General features: G+C 38.9%; 1 protein-coding gene across 23 annotated transcripts in view; it reads left to right on the top strand.

The window, feature by feature from the left end:
• The window catches only part of col13a1 (collagen, type XIII, alpha 1), a 73,954-nt gene that overhangs the window by 46,570 nt on the left and 6,698 nt on the right, over window positions 1-20,686 (top strand). For 8 of the 23 annotated variants that reach the window (XM_025060887.1, XM_025060890.1, XM_025060885.1 and 5 more), the window contains 27 exons: window positions 832-903; window positions 5,045-5,128; window positions 5,414-5,455; window positions 5,843-5,860; window positions 6,594-6,620; window positions 7,234-7,278; window positions 9,268-9,294; window positions 9,688-9,732; window positions 12,447-12,482; window positions 12,585-12,647; window positions 13,236-13,322; window positions 13,473-13,499; window positions 13,577-13,612; window positions 13,715-13,768; window positions 13,854-13,877; window positions 13,950-14,003; window positions 14,112-14,156; window positions 14,383-14,508; window positions 15,222-15,293; window positions 15,498-15,539; window positions 15,695-15,745; window positions 15,920-15,946; window positions 16,037-16,123; window positions 17,128-17,163; window positions 18,174-18,227; window positions 19,044-19,097; window positions 19,360-19,395. In XM_025060887.1, coding sequence (XP_024916655.1) covers window positions 832-903; window positions 5,045-5,128; window positions 5,414-5,455; window positions 5,843-5,860; window positions 6,594-6,620; window positions 7,234-7,278; window positions 9,268-9,294; window positions 9,688-9,732; window positions 12,447-12,482; window positions 12,585-12,647; window positions 13,236-13,322; window positions 13,473-13,499; window positions 13,577-13,612; window positions 13,715-13,768; window positions 13,854-13,877; window positions 13,950-14,003; window positions 14,112-14,156; window positions 14,383-14,508; window positions 15,222-15,293; window positions 15,498-15,539; window positions 15,695-15,745; window positions 15,920-15,946; window positions 16,037-16,123; window positions 17,128-17,163; window positions 18,174-18,227; window positions 19,044-19,097; window positions 19,360-19,395 — 1,371 coding nt within the window. Of the gene's footprint in view, window positions 1-831; window positions 904-2,079; window positions 2,122-2,572; window positions 2,636-5,044; window positions 5,129-5,413; window positions 5,456-5,842; window positions 5,861-6,593; window positions 6,621-7,233; window positions 7,279-9,267; window positions 9,295-9,687; window positions 9,733-12,446; window positions 12,483-12,584; window positions 12,648-13,235; window positions 13,323-13,472; window positions 13,500-13,576; window positions 13,613-13,714; window positions 13,769-13,853; window positions 13,878-13,949; window positions 14,004-14,111; window positions 14,157-14,382; window positions 14,509-15,221; window positions 15,294-15,497; window positions 15,540-15,694; window positions 15,746-15,919; window positions 15,947-16,036; window positions 16,124-17,127; window positions 17,164-18,173; window positions 18,228-19,043; window positions 19,098-19,359; window positions 19,396-20,686 lie in introns of all 23 variants that reach the window. The other 15 variants (XM_017037365.2, XM_025060886.1, XM_025060888.1 and 12 more) reach the window with 15 other exon arrangements.

Genomic DNA, 20,686 nt, shown 5'->3' with positions numbered 1-20,686 from the left:
TAAACCACTGCAGTTATTATCAGCCCCCCCTCCCTGAAAATAACAACACTGAGTGTTTTCATGAGCTTTTATTAGTAAAGCATCATGTGATACAGATCTCTGTACAGGAAAAAGGCCTCAGGTCTGAGCAGCTTCTGAAAAAGGAGAGCGAGGAAGGGGGAGGGAGGGTATGTGTGTCATATTTGTTTTTAATATGCTTGTCTTCCTCCTCCTCCCCAGTGGCTCGTTGCAGCAGTATGTACAGGCGGTCCATACAGTGTAAACCCACTAGGGGGCGTTTAGGAGAGGGTGGTTAGGGTTAGTTGAGTTGAGTTTTCAAGCTAAAATATCCACAATAATTGGCATTAGGAGCGTTCTTTATAGCAAAACAGTTAGTTAGTGTTTGCCAGGTGAAAGGGTTGGTAAAGCTAGGCTAAGGTGAGGGAATCTAATTATTAGCATTGGTTCAGCTTCATATCATGTGTCTTTTGGAACAGCACTTGTGTGTGAAGCTTACAGGACACACATAGAAGCTTCAAAGGACGGGACCGTTCTATTGTATAAGTAATCGAGGAGCGTCAGAGAAGTATCTGAAGGTGGTTCAGGTCATTTATGGTCATGATTCAGTGTGAAGGATTTAGTGGCATCCAGTGGTAAGCTGGCAGAATGCAACATGTTAATGATTGTTAATTGTTAATGAAAAGTCAGAATTGGGTTTTGAGTGCTACTTCTGCCGTCATGTCCGCCACTATCTTTCACACTGGACCTGTGTCGTAGGGTCTCAGCTGTGGTGTGGCTGCTTTATGGTTGGATTCCAGCTCTAACTGTAATGACCACTCCCCTGCTGTGTAGGAAAATTTTGTGCAGGACCTTCCTCTGAAAACCCTGGCGGCCTTACGCTCCACTCATTCTCTGATGTTAAAGGTTTGTGGGTGAAGAAACAAAAACCCTCAGCTGGGGTGTCACCAAGTCGTGCCGCAAAGAGAGCCAGCATTCTTGAGCCAAGGCTCGCCTCCACTATCTCCTCTCCACCCAGTATAATAGAAGAAATACATTGCCCATGTGCTAAAAATTATTGGAAAAAACTGCTATTAATTAAATACCCTTCGTGTTTTTGTTTTTGTTTTTAAATTGGACCCAATGGAACCTAGTGTTTTTTATATTTAAAATGTTTATTTAAAAAAAGACTTTATTTTAGAAGCAAAAGTTCTTTATCACGATTATCATGATATTGTCAAAATACTTATAAAATAATTATTAAAATTAATGATTTATCTAACCGTAATTTTAAAAACGCTTTGAAGCAAAGTGTTGTATTTTCAAAAATCTTTTTGCACATACTTTCCCATATAATGTTGGCATATCTTGGCTCTTGCTCTGATCCATTTTAAAAACTGTGTTTCTGTGGTGGACAGTGGGAACGGCGAGGGATGAAGCAGAAAACTTGCCTACTTTTACTGCAACATTTACTCATAACCTACAGTACATATTTCCATAGATATTATTTGATTTGAGGATTAAAATAATTTGGAATGTATATTGCAAATAGACTATTTATTAGAAATGGACTTGGACATTGATTTCGTAGATAGGTCAAAGATGTTCAGTGGAAGCAGTCAAGTTACAAAAAGGTTAGCTACTATAGGCTAAGTTATATAGTTGGTCTCATCATGTGAGTAGAGATTTTCTTTTGTTTTCTGATAATACGTTCCTTTCCAGTCAGACTGTATGCAGATGACACCTGCATTTATTGCATAGCTTAATGTCTGGGAAGAGTGATGAACAAGTCAAGAGGTTCTCCTCTGGTCATTTTACAACAACAACCATTTCAAGTCCATTTCTCATATACAGTCCATGAATTGAATAGTTGTGTGTTTTTAGGTTTTTCATTTAATGATATCTGACCTTTTAAAGTAAGAGTTATGGAAATATGTATGTTAAGTGGTGAAGTAGGCAAGTTACATGCTGCTGGTTCTACTTGGTGTCTGTGAGGGAAGATTGTTAGGTTGCTGAAGGCAGTGTTTCTGTGGTGGTGGGCGGAGCCTCACCTTTACTGCCTTCTCCTAAACCTGATTATGATTATGCTGGTCATTTCAACAGAAGCGACGTATTGTACAGCCCTGTGTTGGACAGTTGGCCACAGTAAGTGCTGGATGTGTTTAAACTCTATACTGCCCTCTATTGTTACTCTCTTTGTGGCAAGACATGGCGTCCACCTCTGCTCCGCTGCAATCTAAGGGCCTGGTTCTAGGTCAGATCGCTGACTTTGAATGTGAGCAGTACAAAATTTGAACACATTCATGTCTTTTCTGACCAGAGAAGGGCATTAGGAACTATCAAACCTCTCTATCTTCTTCCAGGCCCATAGTTTGCCATGCTGCTGCCTCTATTTTCTTCTTTTTGTGGACCTTTTCAACTTTGCCTGTTTTCCCTTTTTCTTGCCTTTCACTCTCATGTTCTATTTCTCTTTTTTTCTTTTCCTACCTCCATCACTGCCCTGTTTCCTTCTATCTGGCCTCCTGACACCCGGCGGTGGCCACCTGTGCTTTGTGACTCTCTCTTCTCCTCTCCCCTCCTCACCCCCACCTGGCAGATGTTGCCCATCACCGTGCGAAACATGCCCTCAATAAGCCCTCTAATCCTAAAACGCCTCAAGGTACAATTCTCTCTCTCCCTCTGTCTTAGCCTTTACTCCTTCTGCTCTCTGTCTCCGCCCTGTGGATGCTGACCGCCGTCACCTGTCGCCAACATCCCCACCCCTTATTGTTGCTGCCAATAACCAAAGTTTGGCTTCTGCTGCTTTATATCGTCAGTTTTACTGAAGTACAAACAAAGCAAAAACACACACTGTTAAAACTCTGTTAAAAGTGTAATAAATGTTTAATATAATATGTTTATTAAAGGAATTATTTAGTGCTTTTGCAGAAATTACAAACTGACATTAAAAATAAGTAAATCCACTTAATATTAGAATTGTTTTGGAGAATTTAAATAATGCCAAAGAACATTTTTAGTTTTGTATAAAACAGAGAGAAAATATTGTTTTCTCAAACTTGTCTTTTAAAACATGTCTTAAATGTATTATGGTTTTATAAATTAGGTCCCTAAACCCTTTATCTTATAAAACTAAATAAATATTTGAAGTAATTTTAATTTGGGAGGGGAGGGGGTGAGGGTCTGTTCAGTGTTGGCAGGACTTTCTTTGGGCAGACAAAAACCACATTGACTTATTTGGATATCACACTGTTTGTAGACCTGGATCAGATCACAAATGGCTGCTGACCCTAAAACACTGAGTTTTGGACGCTGGCATGAGGGGGTTTGGTGCTGCATTAGACCAGGAGACTTCTGGGCTGTGTGACATTGATAGATGCAACCATTAAATGTAGATGTTTGTTCTTAAAAACTGAAAAAGACAAGTTCCAGACTCAAAGACCTGGGCCAATGAGGGATTTTCAAATATCAGAATTTTGAAAATGATCCAACCTGAAAAGATAAAAATCTGTTACCTGTACCTGTAAATAAAGGAATCAGACAAACTAGTGAAAACATCTTGTCAGTGGAATTTGTAATGACAGAACCTAGAACCAAAAATTCATACAAAACTGAACTGTTTTAATTTTGGAAATATTCAGAAAAATAATAATAAACAATCACAGATATTGACCCTTCAACCCATCACTTTAAACATTAAAACATCACAAATTTCCAAGTCACCTAAAGTTTACCAATAATACATCAGAAAATTGCTTTTACTTTATCATAATTATAAAAATTGTCAAGGAGTTTTCCAAATGGGGGCTGAGTTAGGTTAATTGTAGCACCATACTTTATGACCTTTAAGAGAAAAAAAAGGTGCAAACATGAAGGGACATAAATCATGTATGTGAACATAACAACACGCCATAAATCATATGATGGAGTATGGAGCTAATGGAGATGGAAACTTTCAGAACAGGAGTTTGGCAGAAACCTTTGCTCCTGTGGTGGTTTTGAGTTTTGAGGTGGTTTTCTCGTGTCTAAACTGGAGTAGAAGTGAAAATAAACCACACTGCTTTAGCTGTAAACCCTCATCACTCAGGCTGAGGAGGCAGGTTATAATTTATATCATCAATGTTAAACACTTAACAAATGCAGAATGCAAACACCTAGAATTGCTAATTGCTAAAGTTAGCTCAGAGGCTAAGTCCTGAGAGATGGCACAAAGTTTATTAAAACACATAAAAAACATTTTTACAAAATTTGTCAAAATATATTAAATAATAAGTTAACAAACATGCTCCAAGCTACTACAAGTTACTTCATAAATGCTTTATACTGTAAAAGGAAGAAACAGTTAGCTCTGACGAAGCTAATATTGAGAAAGGGCAGTGCAGGGTTAGTGCAGAACCATGGAAAAGAAACTATAAAGTAAATTGCAAATAAATAAATAATAACTGTAAACTATTTTGAACAATTGTTGTATTTCATACATTAGAATTTGAATGCTTATACAAACTAAAATAGCCAATCTGCTGAAAACAGAAAACTGACTTCCTGTTTCACCAAAATAAAAGCGTGGACCAGGAAATGTGTGAAAACCACCGGGAGACTAAGGAATTTCAGCAGATGTTGTTAAACTGAAGTTCTTAATTTAATTTTTTGACGTAAGTTTACTCCGTTCTTTTCCCCTTTTCCATTTACTTCCCTTGGTTTTGTTTAGTCTGGTCTTTGGTCTGGCACTGGTCTTCATTCTCAGATCAGCTGTTGATCTTCATGAAGCTGCAGGAGATCCAGACTAAAAATAAATGATCACGACTGTCTGTGGTCACAAGACGCCACAGTATGAAAAAAGAAAAAGTAAAAAAAAAAAAAAAAAAGGTCTCATAGAACACAATGTTAAGATTTAAATTTGTGCTGAAGCTTGAAAACCACTCGAGTTTCTTCGCCTCTAACCTTCCTCTTTGCACCACCTCCATCTTTACTGCTGCACTGTGTTTAGTGTCGTTGATGTTGTTGTGTTAGCATGAGCAGTGTGCGATGATGCTGTTTCCACCAAAGCAGGTTTTAACTCTTGGCTTTTCAGCAGGGCGAGCCTGGAGCGCAAGGACCCCCTGGGCCTCCAGGTCCTCCAGGACCGTCAGGAAACCCAGGATTAAGTGGATCACCGGTGGGTTTTAGTCAAACTTGAGAGTTTTATTAGAGCATAAATTGAAGTTAAAAGGAAATGTTACTTCTGAAGACTTTTTTCATGGCAAGCTAGTCTATATTGCAAAATAATGCAATACAATGTGTTCCCACGCCAATTAGCTCTAATAGTTAGCCTCAGACTAGTAGCCTCAGGACAGGTTTGGGAGTGCAAGCCTGATTTTTTTTACTGTAAACATTTTTCTTTATTGTTCACATATTTGTAGATGATGTTTGATGTTGATCAACTGTTGCTCCTTTCACACAGGGTAAACCAGGTGAACCAGGGAAACCTGGAAAAGATCCCAGGGTAAGTCTGGTTCTCCTCAACATTTCTGCATACAGACTTTTGTGACCAGAAATAATTTCAACACAACTATGAAAATTTGACAATTCTTTGAGTTAATTATTATTGATTTTGCTTTATGTGGCTAACCCTAACTAATAGTTGTATTGCCTTTGGTTTTTAGCCATTTTTGTACTTATTTGTGCCTAATTTATTAGTTTATTTAACCTTGAGCACCTTGAGCAAAATAGCTTATTATTTTTTTTAAGTAAAGAAAAAATATTTGTTGGTTTAACCAAATCGTTTTCCTTCACCCTGAACCTAATTATTAGTTACAGTTTGTTGCGTGACATTTACCTGCTGCCTCCCAACCCTCCTCCTTTCCTTTCTCTTTCTCTGTTGTTGCTGCAGCTTTTACCCGGACTGAAGGTAAACACATTTCTCTTCTTGTCCAAACAGTGAAATTACAGGCGGGACAAATAGTCGAATAGTAGAATCCAGAGTTATTACGCGCACATTTTACGCTAAGGCCCAAATAAAACAAACAAGAACCAGGGGCAGTGAAGTCATAGTGTTGTCGGTGGGTCTGTGCACAGCTGCTGAGAACTTCAGAGCAGACTCTGAACAACTTTGACAATAAGATCACTGTTGATATCTACTCAGCTGATCTGAATATTATGATGCATCCTCTTCTACAGACCAGTGTAGATGCTAAGATTCCAGAATCACTTTTACAGATGTCACACCTGGTATCTAGTGTTGAAACAAATCTGGTTTGGTACCTTAATGACTGATAACTTTTATTTACAAAACTTCATAGAGAAAATGAGCATGTGTAGTTCACAGGTATTTGGCATTTGCTGGTCCTCTGCTGCCCATGATGTCATATTTTCTCCCGAAATAAGTGGGACCCCAGTAAGGGACCTATTGTAGAGAGCAACACAAAGTTCATTCATTGTTTATGGTCCCTTATTCAGAGTCAGTGACGTGCTGTATCTGCTGTAGCTCACTGTAGTACTGTAGTCTGTAACAGACTTCAGAAGAACACAGGTCACAAATCAAAGACCAGTCAGCAAACTTCCTGCAGCTCTCTGTTCACGTGTGTCTCCATGTTGATGTGACAGTGGCTGCATTTTTACTTACTGTGTGTTTGTTTCTCCAGGGTGAGCCTGGAGTTCCAGGACAGAAGGTGAGCTCCCTCCTGGCTGTGTCCTTTGTAAAATGAGCAGTAGTACAGCAGTTAGAGCTTGAACAGATTGATGAGATGAAACATTTATCTCAGGAAAAAAGGCTGTCGTTCACATCATCCTCTAAGTCCCATTTTTTGCTACAACAAAGAAATGACCATGGAGTGTATATCCTGAGGTGAGGAGGAACAGATTTATCCTTATCTTTCAAGTGTCTGCGGGAGTTAAAGTAGATGCAGGAGGAAGTTGTATTTTATTTCATTTGACTTCACTATCACAGAAACCATGTTACAGGTTATAGAATGACTGGAGGTCACACAGTGATGTTCTGTTGAATATGTTTTTTAGTCTGACATATTTCATGTCAACACTGGGTAAAAAACAGAACATCTACTGAAGACGTGCTAGGTGTTCTCTTTGTCTGGTGAAACAAGCTGCCTGAGTTTAAATGTAGTCGTGTATCAACAACTTGGACTCTTGTGGTTAAGTCCCTGTTTAAAGACAATTTTATATCCCTTGTCCGGAATTCTACCTTTCACGATCAAGACAAGAAAATTCAAAAACAAATCATGTCCTAAGTGGTCTAGTAAATGTAGTACCTCTGTTTCTCCACAGGGTGACCGAGGAGACGTTGGCCTGCCAGGTCCCCTGGGGTCAAAGGTAAGTCTGTTCAGTTGATATTAGTTTGGTCTTCCCCCCACTGGGCAGAAAAACCCCAGCACCTTATAATGTTTAAGTTCTGTGACAAAGAGTGTTCCTCTAAATAGGATCAGTTTTTACTGAATTGACATCAGTACTTTTGATGACCTGAAGCTAGTGACTAAAACTGCACTCTCTTCAGCATAACTGTTTATATTACATTGGCTGTAGAATGGCCTCATCCGTTATTGGCAAGAACCTCCGTTGTTTTCCAGCGTCCTCTGTTATTATTTTTTTGTTTTGTTTTATTTGAGGTTTGGAGTTTGTTATTCTGTTTAGAGATAACGTCATATAAATCCAGAGGCTGCGACTTCACAAAAGGAAACATCTGCTGCCACATTTATGGTTTTGGCATTTAATCCGTGGAAAGTGTTTGTTGATTTATTGCATAATATTCCCAGAGATGTACACAGAACACACACACACACACACACACACACACTGGGGACATGACAGCAGATGTAACCTTGGCTTTGAAGTCGCAGGGTCAGAATGAGCCTCTCCACGTGCTCGCCCTCCCCTAACCCCCCGCTTTTCCATCAATGGCTTAAGTGACTTCCTCTGGAGAACACACACACAGACACACATACACACACACACACACACACACACACACATACACACATACACATAGAAGCATGCACAAACAACTGTTGCTGTGCGCTAATCCAGGCTGTTCTGTGGCATCATTAGAGATCAGAGAGGTTTCAGTGAAACATCTTGTCCAGCCTGGATCTAAATGATGATCTAATGACCTTCAAATAAACACTGCTCTTCATCTTCAAAGTCACCACACTGAACAGTTTACCAACAGTTTATGTATTTTTAAGAGAAAAAAAACCTACAACATTTAAATATTAACTTAGCTTTTCTTGAATATTAAACATACACAGAGTCTTGAGTCCAAGAATCAAGGTTGACATTCTTGGCCTTGACCTTTGCCCTGAACTTGACCTTTTATTCACAGCTTTGTGTTTTTATGACGCTCACAACAAAACATTAAAGAAAAAATAATAAAACAGAAACAGGAAACTGCTTTGATTTCAGAGCAGGTGTGATTGAAGTTTGTTTGACATTTTACAAGCCACTCATTTGTACAGAAGCTTCCAGTAACCTGGTCTTTGGACCAATCAGAAACACTGGTCTCTGTGTAAACTCTGAAAGGACACAGTGTTTTCCTCTCTGACCTTTTCACCACGTACAGCCACACAGTTTATATTCCTTCAGCTTCAGACCCAGCTGCTGATTGGTCAGCTCTCACAGGACATGTGAAATATATTTCCTATGTATATTAGACATTATCCTGCGTGAACTTGATCTTTTATCCTGCTGCTAAAAAAGTCCTTTTCAACCTGGAAAATCCATCGTTTTCTTTTCTAATGTGTCATTAATTCAGACTGATGTTTTCTTGTACATTTTTAAGTACTTTATTTAAAGAAGGCAGTAACTCAGCAGCTGAATAACCAGTCATTTGACAGGAGAGTCAATATTAGACTTGGCCACTTGGAAAGAAACAAGTCCAAATGGATGCCTTCATTTTCCTCTGTGTCTGCTCACAGCGCCACCATGCGGTGATGACAGGAGATGTTCTGTATCGTCCCTTAACACATCATCATTGGGTTTTTTTGTCCATCAATACAACAGCAATACCAGCACTGTGGAAAGACAAGAAATTAAGCTCAAACAAACCTTAATCTAAAGGTGTCTCCCTCTAGTGGCGTTTTCTACTTCTGTTATTATTAGTTGTTGACTGTGAAGATCATAATGTAGATGAATATATCCACCCTCTCTTAGAAAAGCCACGTCAAAGTAACATTCTAGTTCCAATAATCTTGCTGGTCATTAGTAGAATTGCATATTCTAATTATTAATAGGTCTAAAAATATGGTTTTCTCTGTTTGCGCCATAATGCGTTTATTTATTTATTTTTTCAATTTTTTGTTTTTTTAGGGAGACAAAGGAGACCAGGGCGTTGAGGTAAGATTTAAAACTTCACTGTTGTTGCTTCCCTTTTTTTTTATATGTGCAACTCTGATATATATTCAAGCTGCATAGAGACCTTCCTCCTGTAAATACGCAGTTCTTTCACAAATGCTTTTTATTCATTAGGAATGATGTAAACATTTGATCCGAAATAGATATTAATACTAGAGTGCAAACATTGTCACCACATTTTACCGACTGACCATTAAAATAAAATAAAAAATAACAGTCACTGTAAAAGAAAAATCTGACAGAAAACAGTAAAAATAACCAGAAAACATAAACTGAAGTCACCAACAGTAACTCTGCCTTAGACATTTTTAGAGGCTCATAGACCAGTCAGTACTGACTGTCTGAGCTGCTCCTCTGTCCATCTTCCATCTGTAGGGAGTTGAAGGAAAGAGAGGCTTCCCTGGAGAGAGAGGCCAGAAGGTAGAGCAACAATGTTTTTGTGTGTGTGTGTGGCATGTCAAGGTCTGTTTATGTTTGGCGATGAGATCATAGATGTCTAGATAAGTGAGATTTAACTGGGGTTTAAATTTAGCTGCAGCTGCTTCCTTTTTTTTTTCTTCTAACATGAATGACTTGATCACATTCATGAAATCCTCTGTGGGATTTCATGAACGTGATCAAGTCTGTTACTGAGTGTTGTTTTATTCCAGTGGAGATGCTGCAAAAAGGAGAAAAAAAATTTGAAAAATTTAGTAACTTTTAGCAATTTTATTTTTTAAATAAACTGTTGAATACCTTAGGACCTGCAGGATTTCCTAAGAATATATTTGATGACTTAACTCCGTGTCAGATGCCATTCTCCGACTGAAGGTTAAATCGTTCTGTGGCGTTTGTCATTACATCTCCTGCACCAAAGTTCACATAGAAATGTTACCATTTTCTGTAGACAGTCAACCTGCAGTTGGACCTGCAGCTTTAACAACAACTTCATCACAGCATTCAAATGTCTGTACTTGTGACCATGCGGTTTGAACTCTTTAAATGAATGATGCTGTGCAACTCAAATAAACCACAATAATCCAGAATAGACCAGCAGCTTCAATGTTCACAGCCACTAAAATTATCAGTTTTCTCTATGAGTTTTGGTGTAAAAAAATATCTTTCAAAACAGGTTTTGACTTTAAATGTACACACATAAACTACAAATAAAACAACTTAAAACAACCAAACAGAAAATAATAAAATCATCTTGAGAATGTTACATATACAGTATATTCTTACATTGATTATAATCAATTATTTTCATTTTAATGTTACTCAAATCCATCATGTGCAGATACAACACCAAACTCCTTCTCTGTGGCTTTAATCAGTGCAGTTCATATCTTCCATCTAACTGTGGTGACACCTCAGGTGATCCTGTTGACCTAAAGCAGCAGCAGACCTTCTTTCTTCATAGCATAGCAGCAGCAGCAGCAGCAGCAGCAGCAGCAAAGTGTTCTCTGTGTGTGTTTTCTTCATTAACTCTCACAGATGGGAAAGAAAAAAAGAAGAAAAATCCAAATCAGTAAAAAAACTTCAAGGAAAGTGCATTCTTGTTGGTATCCACAGGAAATAGTGATGTGGAAACGGAACTTTATTGTTAAATAATAAAGACAAATGGCTTTAGCAGAGGCCGTTGCCGCATAGTGAGGGTACAGTATGTGGAGCCTGTGGCCTCGGTCCAAAACCAGGAAAATCTGTTCTATATAGAGATATAAAATCTCATCTCTCCGCCTGCTGCTTCCCTCCTGAGTGGAATAATCTGGGCCAGGAATTCAATTTTTGTGGCGCACACCACAATCAGACCATGAAATGTGCTGGGCTCAGACCACAAATGATGACATTCTGTAGACTGAAGTCATTTGGCAGCAGCAGACGCAGACTTGGTCTGGCCACAGAGAACGCACACTCGACCAAAACCCCTTCCGAAGATCACTTTTTTGGTAAAATACTACGCATCAACAGGACAGGACTGAAGTTTTTGTTTTAAGTGGTTTATTTAACTATTGCGAGTTTATTTGTAACAATGCTTCACAAAGGGTGCCCTCTAGAGCAAGGGTGTCAAACTCATTTTCACCAGGGGCCACATCACCAATACAGTTCCCCTTGAAGGGCCGGTTGTAAATGAAACACTATATAGATCATATAGATCACACTATCAACCAGTGTGACTCAGTTTGCAACATAAATCATTACTGTCCTGAATGAAATAATTGTCTTTACATGTATCTGATAGAAAATGGTATTTTTAAACTGTGATAATATACCAGTTATTAATCACATTATGTTGTATTATCAATAAATACACATACAATATTCCAGAAAATATTCAAATGGTTGTTTAGTAGTTTAGTCACGTAGTGAACCATTTCCACTGGATTTCCACAGAGTTATATTAAGGATAAATTAAATCTTAGCACAGACTAAACTTAGATCTGGGGGTAGGGGGAGTTAGGGTTAGGGGCGAACAAACTGGAACATAAGAACTCTCTCTAATTAATATTGTGTGTGTGTGTGTGTGTGGTCACAGCTGTGTGTGCAGATCATCTGTTAAATCATCTAGTCATTAATTTAGGAATGTATCAGTATTTCTTTCTATTTTTAAGAACTAGATATAAAACCATTCCAGATTGCCCTGGTGCTGGTCCTGGTTCTGGTTCTGGTCCTGGTCCTGGAGGCTTTGCGGCCCTGACAGATATTTATTTGTGTCAGTTTTTAGTTTTTCATTATACCTTTGTCCAGGCAGTGAAGCCCTGGTGGCCACAAGAACCCTGTGCACTTAATACAACAGACCTAATTGAATTTAGTCTAATTGGATGATTTGACTCCTGATCCACTTTATCCCTGTGAATCCAGGTCTTATTCTGGCACTGACCTCAACACAGACTTAATTTGAACAGACCTCGGTCATCCTTTTATATTTGTAATATTCATCAAAGCAGATCGGAACCTGTCCAGATTAAAAATCAAATAAAAAAAGTCCAGTCAGAATTAGTTATAGTTGTGAACAGATCACGATCTGAACCGTGACATGAAAGACTGCTGGGTTTGTGTGTTATTCACCGTTACATTCGTAAAGGTTATTTTTAAAGCTTCAAACTTTTGTTCTGCCCACTACTGACGTTGACGACATCTCATCACCTCTGTCCTAGGGTGACTCAGGTTTCCCAGGAGCTCCTGGGTTAAAGGTAAAATCCCCCAAAGACCAGTCTGTGTGTGTGTGTATGTGTGTGTGTGTGTGTGCGTGTTTCATCACTTGCTGATGTAAGTCTCTCTCCTCTGCTGCTAAGGGTCAGGCAGGTGTCTCTGGTACCCCTGGTATCCCTGGAATTCCTGGGAAGAGGGGCTACAGGGTAGGACTGGCATGGACTGAGTGTCTGTCCACTGTCTGTCCACTGTCTGTCCTGTCAGTTGTACTCATTCCACTCTAACTGGACAGCAGTCATCACTTCAGTCAAAGACATCAACGTCCACTGAAGTGTTGGGCACATGTCCACAAGTTCATGTCATCCTTAAGACACATGTTACTAGTTGAAAAGTTATTGGTTATCGGATTGGTTAAATTGACAGTAATAAATCTTGTACTTTCTGTTCATTTTGGGTCTACACACACACGGCACTGGTACTATGAATAATTGGAGTTTGATGTTGTCCATTCATCCACATCCTCATCTTAGAACATCTTGTAGGATTGATAAGATTTAAACCCTAGAAATATCTGGAACAAAAGAAAAAGTTCAAACATGTATTGCTGCAACTGAAGAAAACACACTGTGTGTGTTTGTTCATTTCTGGATGTTTTTAACACAATGTTTGCTGTGTTTGTACATCCAGCTGTGTGGTGTGAACAACCAAACATCAAGAACTAGAAGTTCATGTTCTCCTGAAGTTATTATGAATAAAATCACATGTCAATTATTTGTTGTGTTTGTTTGTGACAGGGTGAGAAGGGCGAGCCCAGCAGTACAGCCCAAGGCATCAAGGGAGAACCAGGATCACCAGGACTTCCTGGACCAGTAGGAGTCAAGGTAAGGAGACTTTCAAAGATACATGGCATTTGAGAGTTTCTGACCCGATCCCGTTTTATATTCCACAATAATATATGTAATCACTGCATTAATGGTCGAAGAGCACTACACATCAGGCTCTCATTGTGATCATTGTATATATTTTCACAGGGTGATAAGGGCGACCAGGGAGTGAAGGTAAACTTTAACATTAAGCCATACTTTGTTAACATTTATATTGTATAATAAATGTCATTCCTCTTTTTACCCTATAGGGGGAGGAAGGACCTGAAGGCCCAGCTGGTCCCAGAGTAAGTCTAAGTTGAACATTATTTTAGTGCACATGATTTTGTTCTGTTTATAACGATGGTTGAAATATTTAGTTAATAAATAAATCCCACTTCACCCTCCAGGGTCCACCAGGTCCAACTGGAGAACCAGGAAAAGCTGAAATCCAGAATGAAAATGTGGGTCACAATCGTTATCATTCAACTGTTGAAAAACTATTTAATTCTGAAATATTAATTACATTTATTTGACACTTTTTCACAGGATATTCGCAACATCCCCCTAATGGTAAGTCTGTGTCACTGCAAGTGTAAATGCAAAATTACTTTTAAAATTCACTTCATTTCCTTTTTTTCATAGGGCCCTCCTGGATTACCTGGACCTCCAGGACCTCCTGGAGGACCTGGAGTTAAGGTATGAAGCATTTCGTAGTGTATTATTACTGCAGAGGAGTAGTATCAAGGCAGATTGCAGGGTCCATTCAAAGACACTCGGAAGTATCTAACCTTGGACTGTACACAGGGTGAAGTTGGTCTACCAGGTCCACCAGGACTGGACGGCGAGAAGGTAATACTTTGTACTCTCTCCACAGATTTCATTAGTAATTTGATACTAATGTTAAGAAGATGAAAAAAAAAATCTGTTTTCTACAATATAACAAAAGTGTCAGAAAGTTATGTAAAATATTCTCTTCGTCCAGGCGTTCTGTGAAACTGTCTCATTTCTCTTCTGGTCTTTTTCTCCAGAGTCTCTGGTCTAAACAATTATTTCATTGTGATTTCACTTGTCTCAGGGACCCAGAGGGAAGTCTGGAGAGCCTGGTCCTGCAGGTCCTGCTGGTCCTCAAGGTCCCAGAGGGGAAGACGGCGTCATGGGATTTCCAGGACCCAAGGGAGACATGGGTCCAGCTGGATCACCTGTGAGTAACTGTGTCAACTATTCATCCCGTCCCATCATGGTCTGGACTTCCCTAATCCACAGCAGATGCTCTCATCTGTCATTAGCCTCAGCTCCTCCCTCAGTTGCCCCTCTCTTATTACCTAATTAGAGGCTTTGAAGAAGCTTCAGAAAAGAGACAGAGTTCAACTTTTATTTCACTGTGGCCGAGAACCACAAATAGAGCATGTATCAGGACATAATCAGGTCAAATCCCATTTCCTCGTCTTATTGCTCGTCAAAGTTCTGCTCCAGAAACAGGAAGTTCTTCATCGTTGTTCTCTGTTGGTTTTGAAGGCCAGATGCCTCTGGTTTCTTCTACAGATACAGCACACTGTATCATCATCAGCTGTTATCAAGTCGTTCTTTGAGAATAGTTGCTGTTAGTGTAGCTTCAATACATAACATGTCAACTAGCGTTAGATTTTTGACAGTCATATAAACTTCACAGTTGTCTGTGTCTCTTTTTTAAGATAAATATTAAACTAATTCCCAAACAAAAAAAGTTTAAAAAGTTCCACTCTGAACCAAAATATAAGTATTTTTTCCATTGACCCTTACTCTTGGATGTCCAGGGTTCTTGTCATGTGATATTTCATGGTGTGTTTATTGAAACCAAACTGACAGCTTAGCCATCCCTGATTTGAAGTTCTCGACCTTTGTCGTGACCCTAATTTCCCCTTCCTTGTTCTGTAGGGTTTAGATGGCCCTACTGGTGAAAAGGGGGCCACAGGGGCCCCTGGTCCCATTGGATTACCTGGCTCAATGGTACGCAAAGCAAAGGTACCCCCCAGGCTTCATCCTTGTGGATGCAGGGTCTGGTCTGAGAAAGGAGGAAGAGTAGAACACGTGTAGTTTTGTTTGAGAAAATACAAAAACAATCTGAGCTACTGTTTAAACTATCTGATTTTTTTTTACATGAGAAATTTAACACTTTTCATGTGTCAATATGTTGTCGTTCTACTATCACAGGGTTCTAAAGGGGAACCTGGAGAAACAGCCAGGGCAGAAATGGTGAGAATCAGATGGTAACTGACATCAGACGGTAACTGACATCAGACTGTAACTGACATCAGACGGTAACTGAGATCAGACGGTAACTGACATCAGACAGTAACTGACAGGTGAACAGTGTGTGACTTATACAGTATATATGTGTGTGTCTTCAGATCTATGGTCCTCCAGGACCTCCAGGACCTCCAGGACCTGTTGGACCAGCAGTGAGTCACAGAGTTTAAATGTTGTTTGATGTTTAAATCCACCACACTCACTGGATTCCATCGATACGATGAATAAATATGTCAATAGTATTTGAATGTGTTAAAGAAATAACATTTTATGATCTGATTGTCTTTTCATTCATATCTGTCTCTTTTCTTCTTTTTTTATTCCAGGGATCACAAGGACTTTTAGGACCTAAGGTATAAATAAGATAAACAAATACAATCCATGTTTTTATTGACCTACAATTTCCCACTTTGAAAGTCACCAATGATTGACATGTTCATTAGGGAGAACCGGGTATTGGGATAAAAGGAGAAAAGGGAGCGTCGGGGCAAAAGGGCGACAAAGGAGACCGAGGTCATCTAGGACTTCCTGTAAGTTTACTCTTTCACATTTTCCTATTTTTATTTCTCTCATTACATATCTGTACTTTTTAAACCCATCCATGATTTTTTATTTTGCTAAAATACAACCTTGAGAACATGAATATTTCTTCCAGCTCTCACGGACTTCTTGGATGAAGCCATTTCATCACAGTCACAACTCAAACACAATTTGTCATTGTTTGTTTTTCTTTGTTTGAAACTTGCAGTTACGAGGCTTCTCTGTTATAGTAGAATGTCTTTGGGATTCTACTGAAAACTGACATAATCATAAACCTCTGGATATTTACTGACCTTACACAACAGAGCCAGACTTATGAAGACAAAGGATTTGGACTTAGAGACCAAACCTGAAAACATTCATTCAAGCCTAACATAAGAAACCAGAGTATCAAAATCATGATCCCTCCCATACCAAAGTCCATTGAGAAATATGATCAACTTATTACAGTGATTAATCCACTACTGTTTTATTCAGTTCAGATGTGTTATTTTAATAGTTGATTGATTGTTTGATTTTTTTATTTACTTTAGTGACACAAATTGACCAAATGACATGACTTGTCAGTGCTGTGCCAGTGTAAGCTAAAATTCCTAATTTTCTCTATGGATTTTTGAATGGGAAGTTAACAGATAAACATCACTTTGCCTGTTGGTACAGTTTGTCTAAAATTGTATCAACATTTCACACATGAGGGAACTCAACTAGAAATGATAAATTATAATCAACAAAATGATGTCTGACCCTGGTGATGATGTCATCACCCACAGCCTTCCAGGAAAATCATTTACTGACATTTTATTGTTGTACCTGTCATTCACCTCCACCTCCACCACCTTCCATTCATGTCATCATTTGAATGTTTTTGAAATCACTGAGTCACTGCTTCACTCACCTCCCCTTCCTCCTTCCCCCACCTCCTCACCCCTACCCTCACCTCTCCACCATCTCTTCCCTCGTCATCTCTGCTCTAACTATGTACAACGCTATACAGGGGGCTCATGGGTTAGACGGCAGACCGGGTCCAGTGGTGAGTGGCGCAATGTCCTGTCCCCCACCTTCACCCTTCTCCTGCTCTTCCTCCTCCTCCCCCCCACCCCCCGGCAACAGCTTGCTTCATGTCTTGCTTGCGTCAGTGTCAGCTCGCTTGTCTTTCATGCTTGTCCTGTTCAGTCCTGTCTTCTTGTCCTTCTTCTCCTGAAATAGCTCTCTCTGTCAGGATGTCATTTTTAAGGGTTGAGGTCTGAGGACTCAGAGGAACTCCTGTTAAAGTTTCCTGTGTCAACCACGACAATCAGAATGACATTAGGAACAATGGAAGGCAACAAAAATACTGGACCAATGATTTTAGGTTCCACCCATGACAGTAGACATCCAGACTCTGGACCCTCAATTACAGTGACCTACAGTGTGTCACGATGTTGGCCAATCACATCCTTACTCCACTGCAGCTGTCACTAAGCTCATGTTCTTTATCTGTTAATAATTTATGGACTGATTAAGCATTCGGTTTATTTAATATAAATATGAAGTGAAATGTGACTTAGCTTCCAGTATAATAAATCATTCCAATGTCGATCCCTCACATCCTTAGTCCTCAACCCTGCTTCCACTGTTTCCTGTTCCTGTACCAGTAAAACCTTATTTTGCTAAAACTCCTGGAGGAGCATGCAGAGATGCCCATGCTGCATGTTGCCATGCACAGTACATGTGGACTGTGGACAGCAATGTTCATGCTGGAAATGCCTGAGATGTGAGGTCTTCCTCTTCACTCCTGCTATTCTGACAGAAAACTACAGCCATTGACATGTTGTTCAGTTTCTCCCCTTTTTATCATTGACACTTTGAACAGTACGTCAACAAGTTTGGTGCCTTTTTGAATTTAAATGTGGACTAGTACCAATAAAAATACTCTATGGTGGTATTTGTTAATGTCCACAACACCGGCTTGTTGATGTACTGATTTGATCATTATCATTCCCTTTTTTTTCTATCAGTATCTGCAGTCTCTTTATTTATATTGAATTGTTCCTTTCAAAGGGTTTAATAGGACCAGCAGGTGTTTCTGGACCAGCAGGACCAAAGGGAGAGAGAGTGAGTGTGTTTATGCTAAGTATTAAAAGTGGTCTCTTTCCATGTGGACAATACATTACTGAGTTTATGTCTGACTGCTACAAACCTACGAACTCCCAACATGTCACAGGACATATGCAAAAAGAGCCATGTGTGAGATTCCTTTATCGTTGTCTTGTAAAACAGTTTTTTTCCTAACGTTTTTGAGCCACGGCACACAAATCATCAGGAACAACACCACAGTACACCACCAAACAAAACTGTCACAAAAACTATATGTAATGAAATATAATAATTTATTAGTTTGAATGACAGGAATTAAAGAAAGATACTCACAAAGATCTTCTTCAACAGTTTTGATTATCTTTTTTTTTTTTAGTTTTCATAGCCATCTGCTGCCCCCTAGTAGAAGAGGATTAAATTGTTCTGCCTTTCATGCTTTGACAAACAAAGAAAAATTATGTGCAATAAATAAATAATAGTTTTCGTAACAATTAAGTGAAATTGGATAATTTTTCCAATGATCTCTCACGGCACACTAGTGGGCCACGGCACAGTGGTTGGAAATCACTGCAGTAAAGAATAAAACACTGGACTTTATCTCTGTTTCCAGATTCCACCCTGACAGGTCACTGGTACTTGATTCCATCACTGGTACTTGAGTCAGTTCCGTCAATTTCAAGGGTATTCAGCCTGATCCTGTGGTCATTTTGGCCCCAGTTGTGTATTTGTCCACATGTGATCAGATCACCATTCACATGTTCTAAAAACAAATTTGAAAACATGGTTTCTCTGAGAAGAAAATAAATGTTTCACGTATTGCTGTTTTTACTGCAGGGTGAAAAGGGAGACGGAGGATTACCAGGACCAACTGGGCCTCAAGGAATCCCTGTAAGTTTAGTTAAACTGTTGAACCTCTGTCATGTTCCCAAGTTAGGGTTCATGCTGGGAAGGTCTTGTGGAGGGCTTCCATGCTCTAAAATTAATTTTTCTTTTTTTGGGAAATACATTTTCTTTAAGTTTTCTACAAGTCCTGATTGTCTGTCTGTCAAATTGGTATCATGGTGTCAACAAACATTTGTTGTTAAACCAAATTCCAAAGCCAGTTAAAATCACATGAAGTGATGTGTTCTGTTTTTTTTTTTTTTTACAGGGATTAGTAGGACCACAAGGACTTAAAGGAAACCGGGTAAGTCACAGTTTTTTTTCTTTATGAAAATTATATCATTGTTATAATTTACAGAGAGACAGTCACAATGTCAGATTTTTTTTATTGTTATTTGTCATAGAAAAGTTCATTAGATTTGCATTGTCTATAGTTTCTGTTGCAATAAAACTGGATATTCTTTAGGTTTTAGCTAAGCTACGATACAAGGATACCACAATATGCTGGTGATACAAGATCAGTACCTGATACCTTTACCTGGTCTGCTAACATAAGGGTCTTCTAAAAAAGTAAAAACAACACTTCATCTTGTACATCTTAGTTGCCAGGTTAAAAAAGCAGATGCTAATTATATGTATCTATGTAATTAAAAAAAACAAAGTAAAAAAATTCCCTGCTAAACTCTGCTAATGAGCTTCTCAAACTCAGAATCTGTACTGGTCAAACCCATATGAAACTGGTATCCATCTTTTTAGTTTTATATAAATAAGATGTCAACATAGAGATAATTAATAAGGAAATAAAGTTTTACAGTTTTTTGATTATACTTATACTTATACTTATACTGTTTATAAAGCCCAGGTTTTGTCAGAGAATGTTTCTGTAATCACCATTTTCCCTTCTTTTTAATGAATGTTTTCCTTTACCTTCCCTTCTCATTAACCTTTGACTCTTAATCATTTTCACTCCCATCTTTAAGTTTTCACATTTCATCAGTTCCTCTCAGCACCTTCAGCTGCTCTCCAGTCCAAACTGGGAAAAAAAACAACAAAACATAAATGTTTAAAATGTTATTTCCATAAATGAAAACCAAGCCCTGACGGTGAGAGTTCAGTTGGGGGTGCTGAAGTCACAGCTGTGGATCCTGTTAGTATTTTTTTTACTGTTTGTCCTGTCTTCCTCTGTTTCCACAGGTCTTCCTCTCCCCTTTTTCCTCCCCTCCACCTTGCTCTGTGGCCCGTGGCTCTGTTTCTTGCCGGGTGTTGCCCTCTCTCTCCCTCTCACACCAACCTTGGTTAATCTGACTGCTCTTACACCTCCTCTTTACTCCTCCTACTCCCACATAACAATCCTTCTCCTCCTGCTAGCTTTTAATTAAGTCCTTTTTGTTACCCCATTACCCTGCTGATCCACAATTAATAAAAAAAAGCACTGTGCTCCCATGACTGTCAAACCTTTATTGATGTATAGAAAATGAGCATCATTATTGTTTTATGTCCTTGTTGTTTTAAGATGAGCTTACATGTAAGTCCGTTTTCATGAATTAGCAACTGAATACCTGCTGTTTCTCAATCAATAATCATAAATTAATCTA

Source organism: Cynoglossus semilaevis, chromosome 12, assembly GCF_000523025.1.
Source record: "Cynoglossus semilaevis isolate Cse_v1.0 chromosome 12, Cse_v1.0, whole genome shotgun sequence".
NCBI classification, from domain to species: Eukaryota; Metazoa; Chordata; class Actinopteri; order Pleuronectiformes; family Cynoglossidae; genus Cynoglossus; species Cynoglossus semilaevis.
The sequence above is the reverse complement of the archived record's forward strand: the minus strand, read 5'-3'. Positions and strand labels throughout refer to the sequence as shown.